Source organism: Mesoplodon densirostris, chromosome 15, assembly GCF_025265405.1.
Source record: "Mesoplodon densirostris isolate mMesDen1 chromosome 15, mMesDen1 primary haplotype, whole genome shotgun sequence".
Lineage (NCBI taxonomy): Eukaryota > Metazoa > Chordata > Mammalia > Artiodactyla > Ziphiidae > Mesoplodon > Mesoplodon densirostris.
This window is the reverse complement of record NC_082675.1, coordinates 11,124,206-11,140,304: the sequence shown is the minus strand read 5'-3', so window position 1 is coordinate 11,140,304 and position 16,099 is coordinate 11,124,206. Positions and strand designations below refer to the sequence as shown.

The window sequence follows — 16,099 nt, the reverse complement described above, 5'->3', positions numbered from 1 at the left end:
GCCTGTGCTCCAGAACAAGAGAAGCCACCGCAACGCGAAACCTGCGCACCACAATGAAGAGTAGTTCCTGCTCGCCTCAACTAGAGAAAGCCCGCGCACAGCAACGAAGACCCAACGCAGCCAAAAATAAATAAATTAATTAATAATAAAAAATATGTATATGTAGCCCACTGAAGCATTGTCATCCGAAAACACTTCCCACGCTAATCGGGACCCTCATTATTAGCTGCTCAGGGAAGAGCCATTTGGTCAGATGCTGTACTGAGTTTTCCAGTAATGTCACTAGCCACACACGACTATTTAAATTTAATTAAATAAAATTAACAATTCAGTTCCTGGCTTGCACTAGCCCCATTTCCCGTGCTCATAGCCACATGTGACTTGGGACTGTCATACTGGACAGGGCAAAATAGACCATTTCCACCGTTGCACAGCAAGTTCTACTAGATGGCATTGGTCTAGACCTTACTGAAGGAGAGTGAGCTTTTTCCAGGAAAGGGAGGCCCACAGACCGAAACTGTAGCAGCCAGTGATGAGAGTCATTGGTGGGTGGGTGCAGCTTTCTTCTTCTCTTCACTTGCTAGAGAGTCTTAAAGCCACTGGTTGGGGTTTCTGCTCTGCATCTTGCTTGGGAACCAAGTTACCTCTACTCACGGGTGCCTTTCCATGGTGTGTGTTTTACTCTAATGTTATTTAAAACATTCACTGGGCTTCCCTGGTGGCACAGTGGTTGAGAGTCCGCCTGCCGATGCAGGGGACACAGGTTCGTGCCCTGGTCCGGGAAGATCCCACATGCTGCGGAGCGGCTGGGCCCGTGAGCCATGGCCGCTGAGCCTGCGTGTCCGGAGCCTGTGGTCCGCAACGAGAGAGGCCGCAACAGTGAGAGGCCCGCGTACCGCAAAAAAAAAAAAAAAAAAAAAAAAAAACATTCACTGTCGGTGCTTGAATACCAAAATGTAGACCAGTTTGATCTTCATAGTAACTATTTTGTAAATCTCCATCAGGTACGTTACAGGAATATCAGAAGAGGATGAAAAAGCTCGACCAGCAGTACAGAGAGAGGCTGCGCAACGCAGGTGAGGCCCGCTCTTAACTGGATCAAATTTTCCTCCTTTGGCTGATCATCGACTGGGACGTAACATGGCCAGAAGAGCCATTCTCCAAAACATGTTTCAGCTATCCCATTGTGGGGCGAGTTTTGGGGAAGAGAGACTCCAAAGCTGCACTTGTGTAGGACTGTTCATCTTCTTCCCCATGAGTGGCCTTAGGCTGCTGTCCTTTCACTTTCTGACCCATTGACTTTCCAGCTTTCTATGGATGGAACCCTTCTTTGTTTCCTTCAGTGAGTAGATGCCCATGTCCATCAAGGCACAGAAAAGGAGCTGCAGGGTAGGGGGTGCCGGGAAGGTGGGCGATAGAGCTGCTGTGGCGACCCAGCACCCCTCTCCCCGCCCCACTCTAAGTTCCTGAGGCATCTCGTCAGGCATCTTTAAAATCCTCAGCCTTCTTCCTGGAGCCCCCTTTCAGCGGGGAAAGTGGGTGGTGCTGTGGAGGCTGAGGTCCCAGGTTGAGGGCTTCCTCCCATCCCTTAAGGGTTTAAGCCTTTTAGCACGCCTCTGCTCTTGGAGCCTCAGTTTCCCCATTTGGAGACAGCGCTGCTCATATCTCGTGGAACTGGTTTGAGTTGTTAGGAGGGAAAGAAAATTGATGTGAGCCATTTCCCTTAAGCGAGAACTGCAGGGTGAGTGTTGATTTGTCTTTCTGAATTCTACTCTCAGTCCTGTGCTCTGTGTCTTTCATAAACATCCCCGCCACCCCTGCCCCCAGGTGAAAATGCAGAGGGGCTCCTGAATCAGTCACACCTTGAGCTTCAAAAAGCACATTCCGTGCGGAGCTGATCCGCCTGCTCTTGTTGTGTCTGGCGTCTGGCTGCTTTGAAACAGCCGCCACCAGCTCCGAGTGCTACATGTCGCTTGACTTGCTGGTGCAGAAGTGAAGTCTCCAAATGGCGCAGACTTCAGATATCTGGCCCGTTCACGCGGGTACTGCAGCAGTCAGGAGTGAGTGTGTTGGGCTGGGTGCACTTGGGCTCGTGTGCCTCACGCTTCCCGGTGCCAAGGTGATGAGGATTTCTGGGGGTTAGAAAATAGTGAGTGGCCGTTCCGTTTTCCTCAATTTTCTCATTCAACAGTGGATGGATGTCTAGATTCTTCATCTCGAGTTCTTGAAACTCTCAAGATTTTATGTGTGACTGTGCATATGTGCTCTTTTATGGGGGGTGGATCCATAGGATCCTTCGGGTCTGCAAAGGAGGCCGTGGTCAGATGGGAACAGCACCCCCTGGAGTTGCCGCTCCACCAATAGTCTTTGTGGACCGTTTGCCGCAGCTCAGATGTCACCCAGAAAAGAAGCCGTGGACCTGTTTGGTTCCACATGCTCAGTGTGCACAGGACCTCTGGCTCGTACTGATTTCGCCAGGGCAGTGTGGTTCCTGCTCGCTTTCACCCTTGGGCAGCGCTGCCAGAGCGCGTTCTGTTCAGGGTCAGATTTTAACTAGACACGCATGCTTCTCGCATCCTACCCCTTCACATATATCAACAGCTTACTGACGGAAACGTTTTCTCCTTGCAGCATGTTTTCAGAAAGCAATTACTGCTTCTAAATGAATCCTAACGTCACTGTCTAGAAAGGTGACATAGCCTGGTGAATCTAATTGCATGTTTTATCTCTTTCAGAACTCTTCCTCCAGCTGGAAGTAAGTACCACGGGTCTTCTGTGCTTGCGGGCTCATCCTGAGACTGGAATCTTGCTCTCCCAACCGATCCGATGGCCTTTCCTTCCATTACCACGTAGACAGCTGGGAAGCCCCCCGGAAGCCTCCGTCAGTGTTCTGTTTGACTGAAGGACATTTGGTCTCAGTTCAGAAATTCCATCTATTCGTTTGTTGGTTGGGCAGCTTCTGCTTATCACAGAGGGGTCAGGGGATACTCACACTTGACCGCTTTCTTGTCGACGCTTATCTCACGTTAAAGCCATTTGGGAGTATGTCTGAATTACAGTGGCCTAATAGTTTGTTATATTGGTCCTCAAAGCAGCCTGGTCTCTGAATTGGCTCCGTTTTACAGCTGAAACCCTGGTTGGGTTGGAAAGATGGATGAAGATCTTTCACTCAGCAGACGTCTGAGTGCTGGTCGCGTGGGAGGTGCGGCACTACAAGCAGAGATGAGGGCTGGAATCTGGGGTAGTGTGCTTGCTCCCGGGAGGCTGGTGTGGGGCACAGCTGCGTTATGAGAGATGGTGTTAGGACTGAAGTCAGTGCAACACACGTGGCCACAGCCCAGGGGGTCACAGGGTCCACAGCCGTAGCCCACCAGGAGCCCCCTTGTTCTTCACTTAATGCAACAGTGAGATTTGGAAAATGGATGCGTACGCATTTATTTTACTCATTATAATTTCAGGGTTTGGGTACCTCGGGGTTCAGGCACCTAAGAAGTGATCCTGTCCAAGGCCTTTATCTTGCTGTAAGCGTCAAAAAAAAAAAAAAAAAAAAAAAAAAAGAGTGACTCAGGCCGTCTTGACTTGGTATCCTGTAACTATTTTAAATATAGATATTTCATCTGGAACGTACTATTTTCCTTCGAAATAGTGTCTTCAGAAGGGTTTATTTACTGTTTCTGAGAAACTTACATTCTGTTTTCACATACAATCCATAAAATATAAGATGTGGAAGAGAGGAAATAGATCTGAGTCATGAGTGAGGTATGCACATAAAAACCAGAAGTGTGGTTCAGTTTCACGCATTCGTTGGAAAACTGGCTCCCAGACACCCTGTTTCTGAAAGTTGGTGTGTTGACTGCAGCTGTTTCTCTTCTTTCTAGTAAACGTATTTCCTCTGTGCTTGTGCGCAGAGCCAGGCTTTGTGTTGGAGCCCTGGCTGCCAGGGTCTTGTAGCCCCAGCCTGTGTTTCTCTTTTGCTCAGACTGAACAAGTGGAAAGAAATTACATCAAAGAAAAGAAGGCGGCAGTGAAGGAATTTGAAGACAAGAAGGTTGAGCTGAAAGAGAACCTGATTGCCGAGCTAGAAGAAAAGAAGAAAATGATTGAAAATGAAAAGCTAACGATGGAACTGACTGGAGGTATGAAAGCACCACAGAGCAGGGTCCCGGGAGACCCGAGGGGGACCCTGGGGGGAGGGCGGTGCTCCGGTGCCGACTCCTGTTGGTTCCTCAGCAGAGCAGAGTGAGCTGAAAGGAGGGTGGGCTTCCACACGGTGGGTCAGAGTTCTAGCTCTGTCTTGTATTGGCTGTGTGACTTTGGTCAAGCCACTTAACCCCTCTGAGCCAATCTCCCCCTCTATAAAATGGGGCTGATCATATCTTATCTCACAAGACTGTGGTTAGAAATACGAGTGCCTAGTACAGGGCCCTGTACATAACAGATGCTGGGTAAATTAAAGGGTAGATCTTTATTAGTGACTGCAACTTCAGGCTTATGCTTTATTTAATGTAATTTCCTGGGTTGGCTGCCATTCCTACCTTGGTTATATTCACACATTACCCTGGTCCCTCTGTGGTGGTAGGAATCCCTCTGCTTGTTTTTTTCGTTCTACCTTCATTGTGGAAAGAGCATTGTCTTCCTTTGACCCGGGTGTGAGAACAGAGGCTTTGGCTGTGTCATCTGTGCTGTCAGATCCCTTCGCCCCAGGTGTTACTGTGAACATTGCAGGAAGAGTTGTTACCATTTCAGCAGGGATAGCTAAACTGAACTGTTCTCTTGTAAAGGCAGGAAAGTTACGTTAGACTTGAAGCCAGTCCCTCCCTGGCCTTCTAGGATTCAGTCATCCGCATATGGGAACTCAGCAGGTTGTAGGCAAGTGTAGGGAGAGGCAATATGGGCTGCCTCTTCTGTTGCCATATGTAGACCAACAACGCTGAGAAAGATACAGGATGGGAATTGGCTTGAATTGGCTATTTTGGAACTCGGCAAAATTTCTTTCCATCAGCAAATATCGCAAGGCACGTCAGTGGTCAGTTTGTCACTTGGGTATGTAAGTGACATGCCTTCTGCACACCCCAAAATTTCACTTTTATAATCATGTTCAGAAGGTCCTGGGGTTCTGGCATGTCTGATTTTTGTCTGGGTCCTTAAGAAATACATTGTTGTTATGTAAGTCCTTGGGGCTGACCTTGAAACTAAAAGTAACAGTTAAGAGCTGTATTTCCCCTTTGGTATTTCTGGTGCTGTTCGCTAACATGGCCCTGCCATTGACACAAACTTCTAGCTCCAGTCCCCACGATACACCGATGATCGTGTGGTTGTGTCTAAAGTAGGGGTCTGACTCTTGAAAAATCTCTCTTCTGATATACCGTCCTCATTGAAAGACTTGACAAAAGGAATGAATTCCTTGCAGACCACTGACAGTGGCTCAGAAATGTGTTTTGGTGAGAATGGATGCTGAAACAGCATCTTCAGAACAGCGCCGTCTTATTCTTGTTGAAACGTTTTTTTAATTAAACTGCAAGCACATTGGTGCCTTGTCCGGTCCCAGTCGGCGTGCCTGTTTTCTGACCTGCACACCATCTTCTCCGACGGTGGCTCCGGCTGGCATTGACGCCTCATCGCTCTCCGTTAGAGCCGCCAGATGCTCAGAGCCTTCATTAGGCTGGTGGGAAATATTGTCAGTTTATAGCTGCTCCCTTTCCATCTGCAGGGAAGGCTGTCATCACCTCACCTGTGATTTGGCAGCCTAATTATTGACAAGCGATAGATGTTGTTTGGCCAGGCAGTTTTACAGCTGGAATCTTAACGGGGACAGTAGGCATCCTCAGTGACTTGAGCGGCCAAACCTGCCAGGGTAGAAAAGACAAATAGATGGAGGGAAGTCATTTGTGATGCAGTAAAGTAGATTACAGAAGTGCTTAAAGCTAGCCATGGGCATTAAAGGTACCGATGTCCTTCCTCAAGCCGTTTGGTACCCTTGGTATGGAAAGCACTGCCAAGGTAATGATGGAGCGTCTAAAGAGAAGGCACTGGAGCTAGAAGGGTAATGAGCGCTTGCACAGATGGTGCTGTTACGGTGTCGACTTAAAGGCCTGGTTTCCTTCCTCTCACCGAGTGACTGATTTCACTTCTGTGGATTGATGCCCGGTATCAGTGTTGCCTGGCTCTGCCCAGAAAACATACCTCCTAAAATCTCCTTCTCCAGTTCAACATGAAGATCTCTTGAAAAACAAAGTGGAGTATGAGGCCGATGAGAAGCTTAAACCAGATAACGCATTGGAAACAGGCATACCCAGTGACCTGCTCTGTCCAAACGGGATTTCCGCCTTTCCAACCATCTGTGGGAATTGGTGGGACGTTCTCTTCACCGCCTGAACCACTGGTGGAGAACCTGGGACAGCTGGGTTGTGCAGGCAGAAAGGTGTACTGTCGGCAGAGGAACTGGGATGGATTATAGGTTGGTGATTCCCCCACCTTGAATGCGTGTGTGAGTCAGCCGGGGGTCTTGATAAAATGCAGATTCTGGTTCAGGGGGTCTGGGGTGGAGCCAGTGATCCTGCATTTCTAACCACCTCTCTGGGGCTGGTGATGCTGTTGGTCAGACCACACTTGGAGTAGTGAGGTTATAGGTAGAATTACCTGAGGGTGACTTTTCTCTGCAGTTGAGGCCACGGTTCTCAGTAAACCCAGTAATCAATGAGAGCTTCATGAGCTGGAAAACGTGGGGCACTCGATCATTTTTAGTTCATGTGTCCTCTTACCTCACGCCAGCCACCTTTTCTCCTTTCTGCCAACTGCCCACTAACTGCCACTTCATCTTTTTTAAGTTCTTGCCTCACCAGGGGCATCTTTCAACCTTCAGGCCCCTGTGGAAGTTATTCACAACCTCAGTAAAACCTGTGAGGTTCCTTTAGAAGATACTGGATTCAGGGGACTTCCCTGGTGGCGCAGTGGTTAAGAATCTGCCTGCCAGTGCAGGGGACATGAGTTCGAGCCCTGGTCCAGGAAGATCCCACATGCCGCAGAGCAACGAATCCCGTGCGCCCCTTGGGAGTGCTACTGAGCCTGCGCTCTAAAGCCCACGAGCCACAACTACTGAAGCCCGCGTGCCTGGAGCCCGTGCTCCGCAACAAGAGAAGCCACCACAATGAGAAGCCTGCTCACTGCAATGAAGAGTAGCCCCCGCTCGCCGCAACTAGAGAAAGCCTGCGCACAGCAACGAAGACCCAACACAGCCAAAAATAAATAAATAAATAGTTTTAAAAAAAAGATGTTACTGGATTCATAGCGGGAGGCATGAGTAATGATAATATCAAATAGAAGCACTGAGTGTTTACATCGAGCCAGGTATAATATAAAAACACTACAGCTGCCGCTGAAGGCTGACAGATGTGGATGAATCCCAGCCCAGATGTGAACTTGGTTCTGTGGTGGAGTTTTGTCATTTGGCAAGGACACGATAGATCCCGTTGTGGAGGTTTGGTGTAGAGGTGAGAGGAGATGGTGCCCCGAGTGGCTGGCACGCAGAGTGCGCGCTAAGGGCCGGGGAAGCTGTGACCTCATTCAGCTCCTGAGACTCCTGTGACGACTTGGCGGGGCAGGCGTGCAGGAACGGAGCCATTTGCTCCAGCGCCCCAGTGAGGTGGTGCTTAAGCCAGACTTGGGCCCTAAGCGTGTTCTCTTAACCACCGCATTATACACGCTCTAAATCCTGTGGACTCATGTGGTCCAGGTGCTTCACAGGATGAGGTTGATAGGGAGGTCTCTGTCCTCGAGGAGCTCATGTCCTCTTAGTTACAGGACTGACACGGTTTCTGTGCTTTCCCCAGTGTGAGGTAGTTTTGAGAGAGGGGGATCCTAAATAAATGAAGGTAAAGATGTGTCAAGCTGGTTTTCACTGATTGTAAAACTTCAAGAGGCACGTGTGGTTGTAGTGATACAGGAGCAGATTCACCGGAACAGGTGCCCGTGAGCAGGGGAGTCAAGAAGAGGCCCCGCACAAATGTCAGGGGAGGGAGGATGGAAGAGGGGACCTGGATTTGGGGTGGGCTTGTCTCCAAGACGTTCCTTCTTGATGATGCTGTTGTGGAATCCAGGCCATTGAACGGGGTTGAGGATGCAGAGTGGTGGGCCTTGATCAGTTCACTCTTGAAATGCACCCCTGTGTTACGGGCAGCTGTGGCCTAATGGAAATTGGTCCCTTCGTTGCTACCCTGGTTTGGCCCCCGATGACCTAACCGTGATTTTTATCCCCCCCCCACCCCCCACTTCAGGCCCCTATTTTGGTCACCATGCAGCCTGGATTTGTGATATTGCCATTAGAGTGGAGTGTCCTGGGGTTAGAGTGGAGTGTCCTGGGGTTTGGTCCGGGTCTTCGGTCTAGCCCCATGGTTCGCTGCCCCTGGTTTGGGGGTAATTGCCCATCTGCTGCAGTGTCGGCTCTGCCGAGGCTTTTCTGTCACGTTCTTACTTAAAAGGATGTTCCTTTGAATCCCTGCAACTATTTTTTTTTTTCAGTAGCTAAACAAGTGTGAGTTTGTTTTCATGGTGCAAGTATGTTAAAGTGAAGTTAAAGTGAAGCTTTTACTGCATCTGTGCCCTGTAGGCGGGTGGGCTATTGGAGTGAATGACTCTGCCTTGAGAAGTGCTGAGCCAAAAGCCAGCCAGTTCCCCACAGTTGTGTGTTAATTGCAGGTAATCAGCGTTATCAGGACTATGTCTCCATAGGGCTGTGGCTTAACACTGCCTCATCCTGCGCTCCCATTTCTTAGCCGGCAGGCCCTGTCTGGAGAGCAGACCAGTAGGATTTACACGATTCAAGGCCACATATACACAGTGGTGTGGAGGGGAATTGTGCACCCGGTCTCATCGCTTGCTTGGTGTTTTCTGTCACGAATGCTCCCCTGCCTCTGGTTTAATTGTTGGATGTTCAGTTAGATTCTGCAAATTTTATCCCCACGTATTCACAGGAAGCAAACCTACAAATAGGCCTCTGGATTAGGGAGGAATTTTGGTTGAAGCCAGTTGGAGATGCTTTGTGCTTGGTGCATGATGTCCGAGAGGAAGCTATTTCCTGCTGGAGTGCCTTCTCCAGGGTGGCCACACTCCAAGGTCTGAGTTTCAGTTCCAGAAGTTTGGTTTTTGTCAGTGCACCTGGATTGAGCCCTTGGGACTCCTGGCCAAACTCCCTGGCTCTATCCAACTGCCTGCAAACTCCAGGGCTGGACGTCTCAGGCCAAACAACCAGTAAGATAGGAATACAGCACCATCCATCAAAAAGAGGAAAAGAAAAAAATAGAAACGACAGAAAAATATGTTACAGATGAAGGATCAAGGTAAAAACCTATAAGACTAAATAAATGAAGACGAAATAGGCAACCTACCTGAAAAAGAATTCAGAGTAATGATAGGAGACTGATGTTAATAAACCCAGCCTGACATATATACAATGGAATATTACTCAGCCATAAAAAAATGAAATTGAGTTATTTATAGTGAGGTGGATGGACCTAGAGTCTGTCATATAGAATGAAGCAAGTCAGAAAAACAAATACCGAATGCTAAGACATATATATGGAATCTAAAAAAAAAAAAAGGTTCTAAAGAACCTAGGGGGCAGGACAGGAATAAAGACACACGTAGAGAATGGACTTGAGGACACTGGGAGGGGGAAGGGTAAACTGGGACGAAGTGAGAGAGTGGCATGGACATATACACACTACCAAATGTAAAACAGATAGCTAGTGGGAAGCAGCTGCATAGCACAGGGAGATCAGCTCGGTGCTTTGTGACCACCTAGAGGGGTGGGGTAGGGAGGGTGGGAGGGAGACGCAAGAGGGAGGAGATATGGGGATATATGTATATGTATAGCTGATTCACGTTGTTATACAGCAGAAACTAACACACCATTGTAAAGCAATTATACTCCAATAAAGATGTTAAAAATAAATAAATAAATAAAAAATAAACCCAGCCTGCCAGCCTGTTTCTTCTGGTGAGAAATAGGATTTCCAGGCTCACTCAGACCCAGGTGGTCAGCACATCCCATCTTTCTATGAAAAAATCGTCTGTAGAAGCCGACCATGCATACCTGGCTGGGATTGGAGCAAAGTGAGTTAAGTAGATAATCTTAGTTCCGGGCTGTGATACTTACATGTTGCTCTTCCCCTGGAATCACATCCTCAACCTGGACCCCTGGCCAGCACTGCTCCCTCCTCACTCACTCTCCTGGCTGGTGATGGGGACGTGCTACTTAATTTTAGCGGTTTCTTTCTTTTTTTTTTTTTCTTTTTTTTATTTTTAGTTGTGCTGGTTCTTCGTTTCTGTGCGAGGGCTTTCTCTAGTTGTGGCAAGCGGGGGCCACTCTTCATTGTGGTGCGCGGGCCTCTCACTATCGCGGCCTTTCCTGTTGCGGAACACAGGCTCCAGACGCGCAGGCTCAGTAGTTGTGGCTCACGGGCCTAGTTGCTCCGCGGCATGTGGGATCCTCCCAGACCAGGGCTCGAACCCGTGACCCTGCATTAGCAGGCAGATTCTCAACCACTGCGCCACCAGATAAGGCCCCTGGTAGGAGTTCTTTAGACCCAACCAATTTGTCAATTACTTGTCGCGCAGTCTTAACTTGGATGTTTGGTGGTCCTCTGGGTGGATCTTATCAAGTCCAAAGAGATAGAGCAATAGGAGAATGAGAAAGACTGAGGGGGAAAAGCCTTGGCCTCAGTGTGCTTCTTCACTGCCAGAGAACTGGTCTCTGCCAGATCCTGCAGGCGACGTCAGCTGCCACTTAACGGGCTACTTGAATCTACATGGCTCAGGATAAGTCCCAGCCACTCTTCAGAGGGCAGCTGTAGCCCACTAGGCAGATCGAGATTATGGCCTTTGAGGCCCTGCATTGGGTGCCAGAAAAGATGTTGGAGGAAAGAGAGTGGGGTGCGAGAGGATGGTCACATCCCAAGTCATGTCTGAGTCCCTGGGATGGCCGTCAAGTGTGGGTTCTTGGCTTTGTGCAGGAAAGAATTCAAGAGCAAGACATAGTAAAGTGAAAGAAGGTTTGTTCAGGGAGATACACACTCCATAGACAGAGTGTGGGCCATCTTGGAAGGCAAGAGGCCTAGCGGTTTCTTCAGAGTACCTTCCTTGTGCTGAAGTAGTCTTTTGGGTAAACTGATTAGGTTATTACCGTGACTAGGCCAATAATGTGGATTGATTTTCACCGTCTCCTACGGAGAATTCGATTATGCTTTCTGCTTTGTGAGTGATGGAGTTATTTTTTTCTGAGTTTTTTGGCCATGGTCAGACCGGCTTATTCCCGATCCTTTCAGCTCCACCTTTGCTTGCTTCCATCATACATCTCCCACCCCCAGAGGGTAGGGCACGCTTGGCTGTTGTCTTTGGTGCCTTTTCTCTGGTGTTCTTTGTTCTTCCAAATTAAGTCTGAATGTTGCAAAGCCTCCCTGTTGACATCACCTTCCTTCAAGTATATAACTTCTGTTTCAGCTGTTTGTGCGTTGACTTTTCAAAAAGATCTTTGTATGATTTTTTTTCTGGCCAAGAACATGATAATAAAAACTAGCATTGATTGAACTCTTATTATGCCAGGCACTATGTTGAGGGCTTCACATGTATCATCTCATGTAATCTTCACAGCACCCTGCGAGGGAAGTGTTATTGATATTTCCAGTTTATGGATGAGGAAACTTGAGACATAAGAGTATTTACGCAGCCTGCCTTACATCACACAGTGGCCGCAGGGATACCCACCCAACCGGCCAGTAAGAAACTGGAGAAGGGTGGCATCTCAGCATAGGGTAAGAGGTGTCTTTTAGGGAGAAGGCCCCCCTTTCCCAGGGGTGGGTGCGTGTTTGTCCTCCTTCCTTCCGTCCCCACTTCTGAATACACCTTTATGAATGTTCATTAGGTCACTGGTTCTGGTCACTTTACCTCCATTCCTAGGGGAGAAAAGTCAGTATTGCCCATTTCTCTTCTTAAGAGCAACATGCAGAAATGTCTTTTGACTTTGTTCGCACAAACCAAGGCCTCTCGGGTCTCGGGAGTTGCCGTGGTGGACGGGCTATGTTGAATTCCCTAAGGCTGTCCTGTCTGCTCTGCACATAGGATGCGTAGTCATGAATTAACTGCATCTCATCATCAGATTTGACCTCATCTAGTTGTTCCGCGGGAAAACCCGTGCAGCCAGCCCCTCCCGTGTGCCAGAACTATCGCTCGGTGATGGGGTGGAATCCATGCGTCCACTGGGGGAGTGTCCCAGACGCTGGCGGTTGGTGGTAGGGGTTTGTACAGATACTCTGCTTACTGAGAAGGTGGCGTGACTCCGCGGAAACCATCACAGCAGGGGCAGTGTTGAGCTGCTCTCCAAGGATGTTGTGTAGGAGTTTCTGGGCAGAAAAGAGGAGGGTAGGCGGAGGGCAGCACACACAGGCTTGAAGGCATAGAAAGTAAGGTGCCCTTGGGTAACAGAATAGCTGAAAGCTTGCTCCCAGGCTCTGTGTGAAGGAAGGAGAAGGGAGGGAAACCAGAAGGGAGATACGGCCTTTATTCTGTAGCCAGTGGCGAGCCATTGAAACGTTTCATAGGAAGAGTGATGTGCTAAATGAACCGGTTTGTGTCTTAGGAAGATCCCTTTGAGGGAGACAAGGGTGTGATGAGGGGATGGAGTTGAGAGGCCGTTCAAAGACAGAAGTGCCATTATCTGGTGCGTCTGATGTGTGGGTGAAGAAAGACAAGTCACAGATGACAGTTGGCTCCGGCCGGGAAGGGTGGGTCGTTGGGGAGGTGGCCCTGGGGCCTGAGACATGGGGAAGAAGTGGGTTCATGTGGAACCAGGAGAAGAGTGTGTGACGTCGTGGGGTGTGGGATGCCACGCAGCGGGGTGGGTGGGGCTGGAACTGGTGACGGGAAATTCACTGGGGTCCAGGCTGAGAACTGACTGGACCCCTCAGAGCACCAGTGTCTAAGGAGCAGGCCAGCAAGAAGAACTCCCAGGAGGCAGAGCGGGAGAGGAGGAGAGATCTGTGTGGCACGGTGGGCGGGGGAGAGTGTGCGGTGAGGGGTGAGTCGAGGAGGAGGGGAGGAGGCCTTTCTCAGGAGCCCTCGGGGTATCAGTCTGGATAGTCAGGTAGTCACAAAAGGTTATAAAGTAAAATGAAGAGAGCCCAGGTTTGTAAATCTCATGTAAAAATGTTGGGCCTGAGGCCAGAGGCCTCTCAAAGGGCCTTTTATGCCGGTGGGCTCTGGTTTACCCACTCTCTGTGGGAACAGCGGGAATTAGACCCAAAGGTTCCTTCGGATCCCAAGAGCCTACTGCTCTGTGGCCACTTGATTTGAGGGAGGGAGAGGAAAATTTCTAGTTTCCAGGGAGCCGGAGAGATGCCAGCCGTGGCTGCAGGGCGGGGCTGTGTCTCAGAGAGGGGTGTGCTCTTAGGTCAGCAGGTCTGAGTCTCCTGAGCACAGACCCCTCGGAAGTCTGATATGGTGTCTGACTCGGGCCATGTGTGGACCAGACGTCCCCGATAAAAACAGTTCTGATTGGGTGGCTCTGGGGCCGATGTTCTTACACTGCGAATTCTTGCTGACTTCAGGTTGGAGTTGGATAGATTCACCCATTCCATTCTTGCCACAGATTCTATGGAAGTGAAACCCATCATGACCAGAAAGTTGCGGAGGCGACCAAATGATCCTGTCCCCATCCCAGACAAGAGGCGAAAACCTGCTCCTGATATCCGTTGCATCAAGCCTTAATCACTTTTTTTCCTTTAGGCTGTTGAATCCTTTGCTTTTCCATTTGATAGAATGCACATGGCTGTGGTCCTTCAGAAATTGTCATGTTTGGTTGGAAAGCACACGTATTTATCCAGGAGGTAGGGGATGGCCATTTTATGATTGGAGTCCTCAGTTGTTACTGCTTTGAGTGGGAGGAATTTATAGACAGCGGTTATTTGGAAAGGGACTCTGTGCTGGTTTTAATACTTACTGGGAGATTCACATGCCTTAGATTTTCCCACCTGTGAAGTGAGGACCGTAATACTTGCCTTTCGTACTTCAGTCAGCTGTATCCCCCAAACAGTGGATTGCAAACTGTTGTTTAATTAAAGCAAAAGGTCTCAGTCGGACATCAAGAAGCCCCTTTAATCGTAACCGTGGGAATGGGAAGGGGACACATGGGGGAGTGTTGTTTCCATCCTCTCGAGGAGATAATAAATAGCCATTTGTACAAAATGGTTTTGTTATTTGTCTGCCACAAGGAAGGGGCATAACTTCACGTTCCCTTCATCTTATCAACTGAGAATTGAAGCTGTTAGGCAAGATTAATCCTGTACCTGTGTGGAAGTCTCAGATCTTTGGAACAAAAGCACTTCACAAATTGAGGATGAAGTTCTTTACTGTGGCCTGGGCTCTCACTGTTGTTGTAGTTACCTATGGAGTCTCATTTCACCTTCTTACCATAGAAGTTTGTAAGATGGGGGGGGATGTGAATTCTTTTAGATACCTGGCTCCATGACATTTAGTAGGAGGATCAAAAAGTTCCCAAGAGGCAAACTGTAGAAACATGGTGGAACATACTCTCACTTTGTAGATTCTCAAACGCTGGCACCATTTTGTTTATTTGTATTTGCTTGGCAGCCATCCTTTTCAGACACATTCCTTTAACTCTGAACACCCCAGCTAAACTATTTGTTAACAGATGAACAGATCATGGAGGATCTGAGAACGTTAAATAAGGTACAGTTTGATTTTTTTGATTCATTTGAAAGCTTAGGCTTGATGTGGGTTTTCTGCTTTATTTTGTTCTCATTGCTACTTGTTAAATCACTTTTATACCTTTGACACCTTAAGTTGTGTTTGAAGTGATTTTCTCTAAGATTTTTTTGTTCTTCTTCTTACAGCTGAAGTCACCCAAGAGACCAGGTAAGTGCACGATGTTACTGGCATTTGTGCAATCTTTTTATCATATTGTTGGAAAAGCATGCGAATACCTGACAGGGAGTTGTTGCAGTTTTCAAAAACAAAACGTTCATCATTTGCCTAAGAGCAGTCATCATGAAAACTGGAGTGGACCTCACTTGTACCCTCCCCTGATTTATTTTTTTTTAATCTTGCTGTGTTAAAGTTACTTTGTCTTTTCCTTAGGATTTATTTTAAGAGAGACATTTCCTTCTGTGTAGGCATCAGGCATAAGATTTAAGTGCACATGCATTTCTGAAAATGAAACCAGAAGGGTTTTGCAGCGTGAGTTGCTTTGTGGAGTTGCAGTGCGAGGCATGCTTACCCAGTGGCTTTTCGCAGCTGCTTCTGGTAACGGCCTCTCGGGCTGCTCCCAGTCCCAGCTTACAGAGGAGACCCGCCCAGTGTTCAGGGTGCTTCCGTTCAGAGCAGCACTTAAGGGTTGTTGCTAGGCTGCAAAATAGAATTCTGAACTGACAAGGCTTTTTTTTTTTTTTTTGGTTTTAAGCTCTGCAATTACTTACACATCCCTCTACCAGCCAAGTCTTGTGAAAGAAAACAAGCTTCTTCTCGCTCTAGATAATTCCCTCCTGAGAGCTGCCATGGTCCACAGAGAAGTCCTGAGTTTCTGAAGGCCTGGTGGGGAGGGGGTTTTGTGAGTGTGTGAATTTAGATGATTTGAACCCACTGCAGTTATCAGCAATGTGTTAGCTTGACTCCATACATGCCCGGTAACCTGCCCTGCTTTGTAATAAATATTTCTAGAAATGATTCCATTTTTATAAATTTAAAGAGATTTTTCTAGTTCTTGCCATTGGAGCTTCTGATGGTCAGTGTTGCTACAATCCTGCTCTGAGTCACCTTGGGCAAACCCCTTAGCCTGTCTGAGCCTCAGGTTTCAGTTTCCCTTCTGTGTGGTGAGGTTACTCTTTGCCTTGCCTTCCTCGCAGAGTTGCTTTAAGGATTAAGTTAGATGTGATGTACAAGAATTTTGTTGAATTCCCATTTATTACAACTGTAAGGACTTGATCATGATTGTTTCCCCCTTTTTAATAGCATTTCAATGAAAGCATGTTAGCTCGTGGACTCGCATGCTCGTGCCACGCTTAGTCATTGAAATATCTCTTTGGTTCCTCCA

The 16,099-nt window shown here is 48.1% G+C and overlaps 1 protein-coding gene across 4 annotated transcripts in view; it reads left to right on the top strand.

Moving 5' to 3' along the window:
* SUDS3 (SDS3 homolog, SIN3A corepressor complex component) overlaps positions 1-16,099 on the top strand; it is a 40,090-nt gene that overhangs the window by 6,514 nt on the left and 17,477 nt on the right. For all 4 annotated transcript variants that reach the window (XM_060118808.1, XM_060118810.1, XM_060118811.1 and 1 more), the window contains 6 exons: positions 1,005-1,076; positions 2,736-2,755; positions 3,980-4,136; positions 13,640-13,735; positions 14,678-14,739; positions 14,904-14,925. In XM_060118808.1, the coding sequence (XP_059974791.1) occupies positions 1,005-1,076; positions 2,736-2,755; positions 3,980-4,136; positions 13,640-13,735; positions 14,678-14,739; positions 14,904-14,925 (429 nt within the window). The remainder of the gene's footprint in view (positions 1-1,004; positions 1,077-2,735; positions 2,756-3,979; positions 4,137-13,639; positions 13,736-14,677; positions 14,740-14,903; positions 14,926-16,099) is intronic.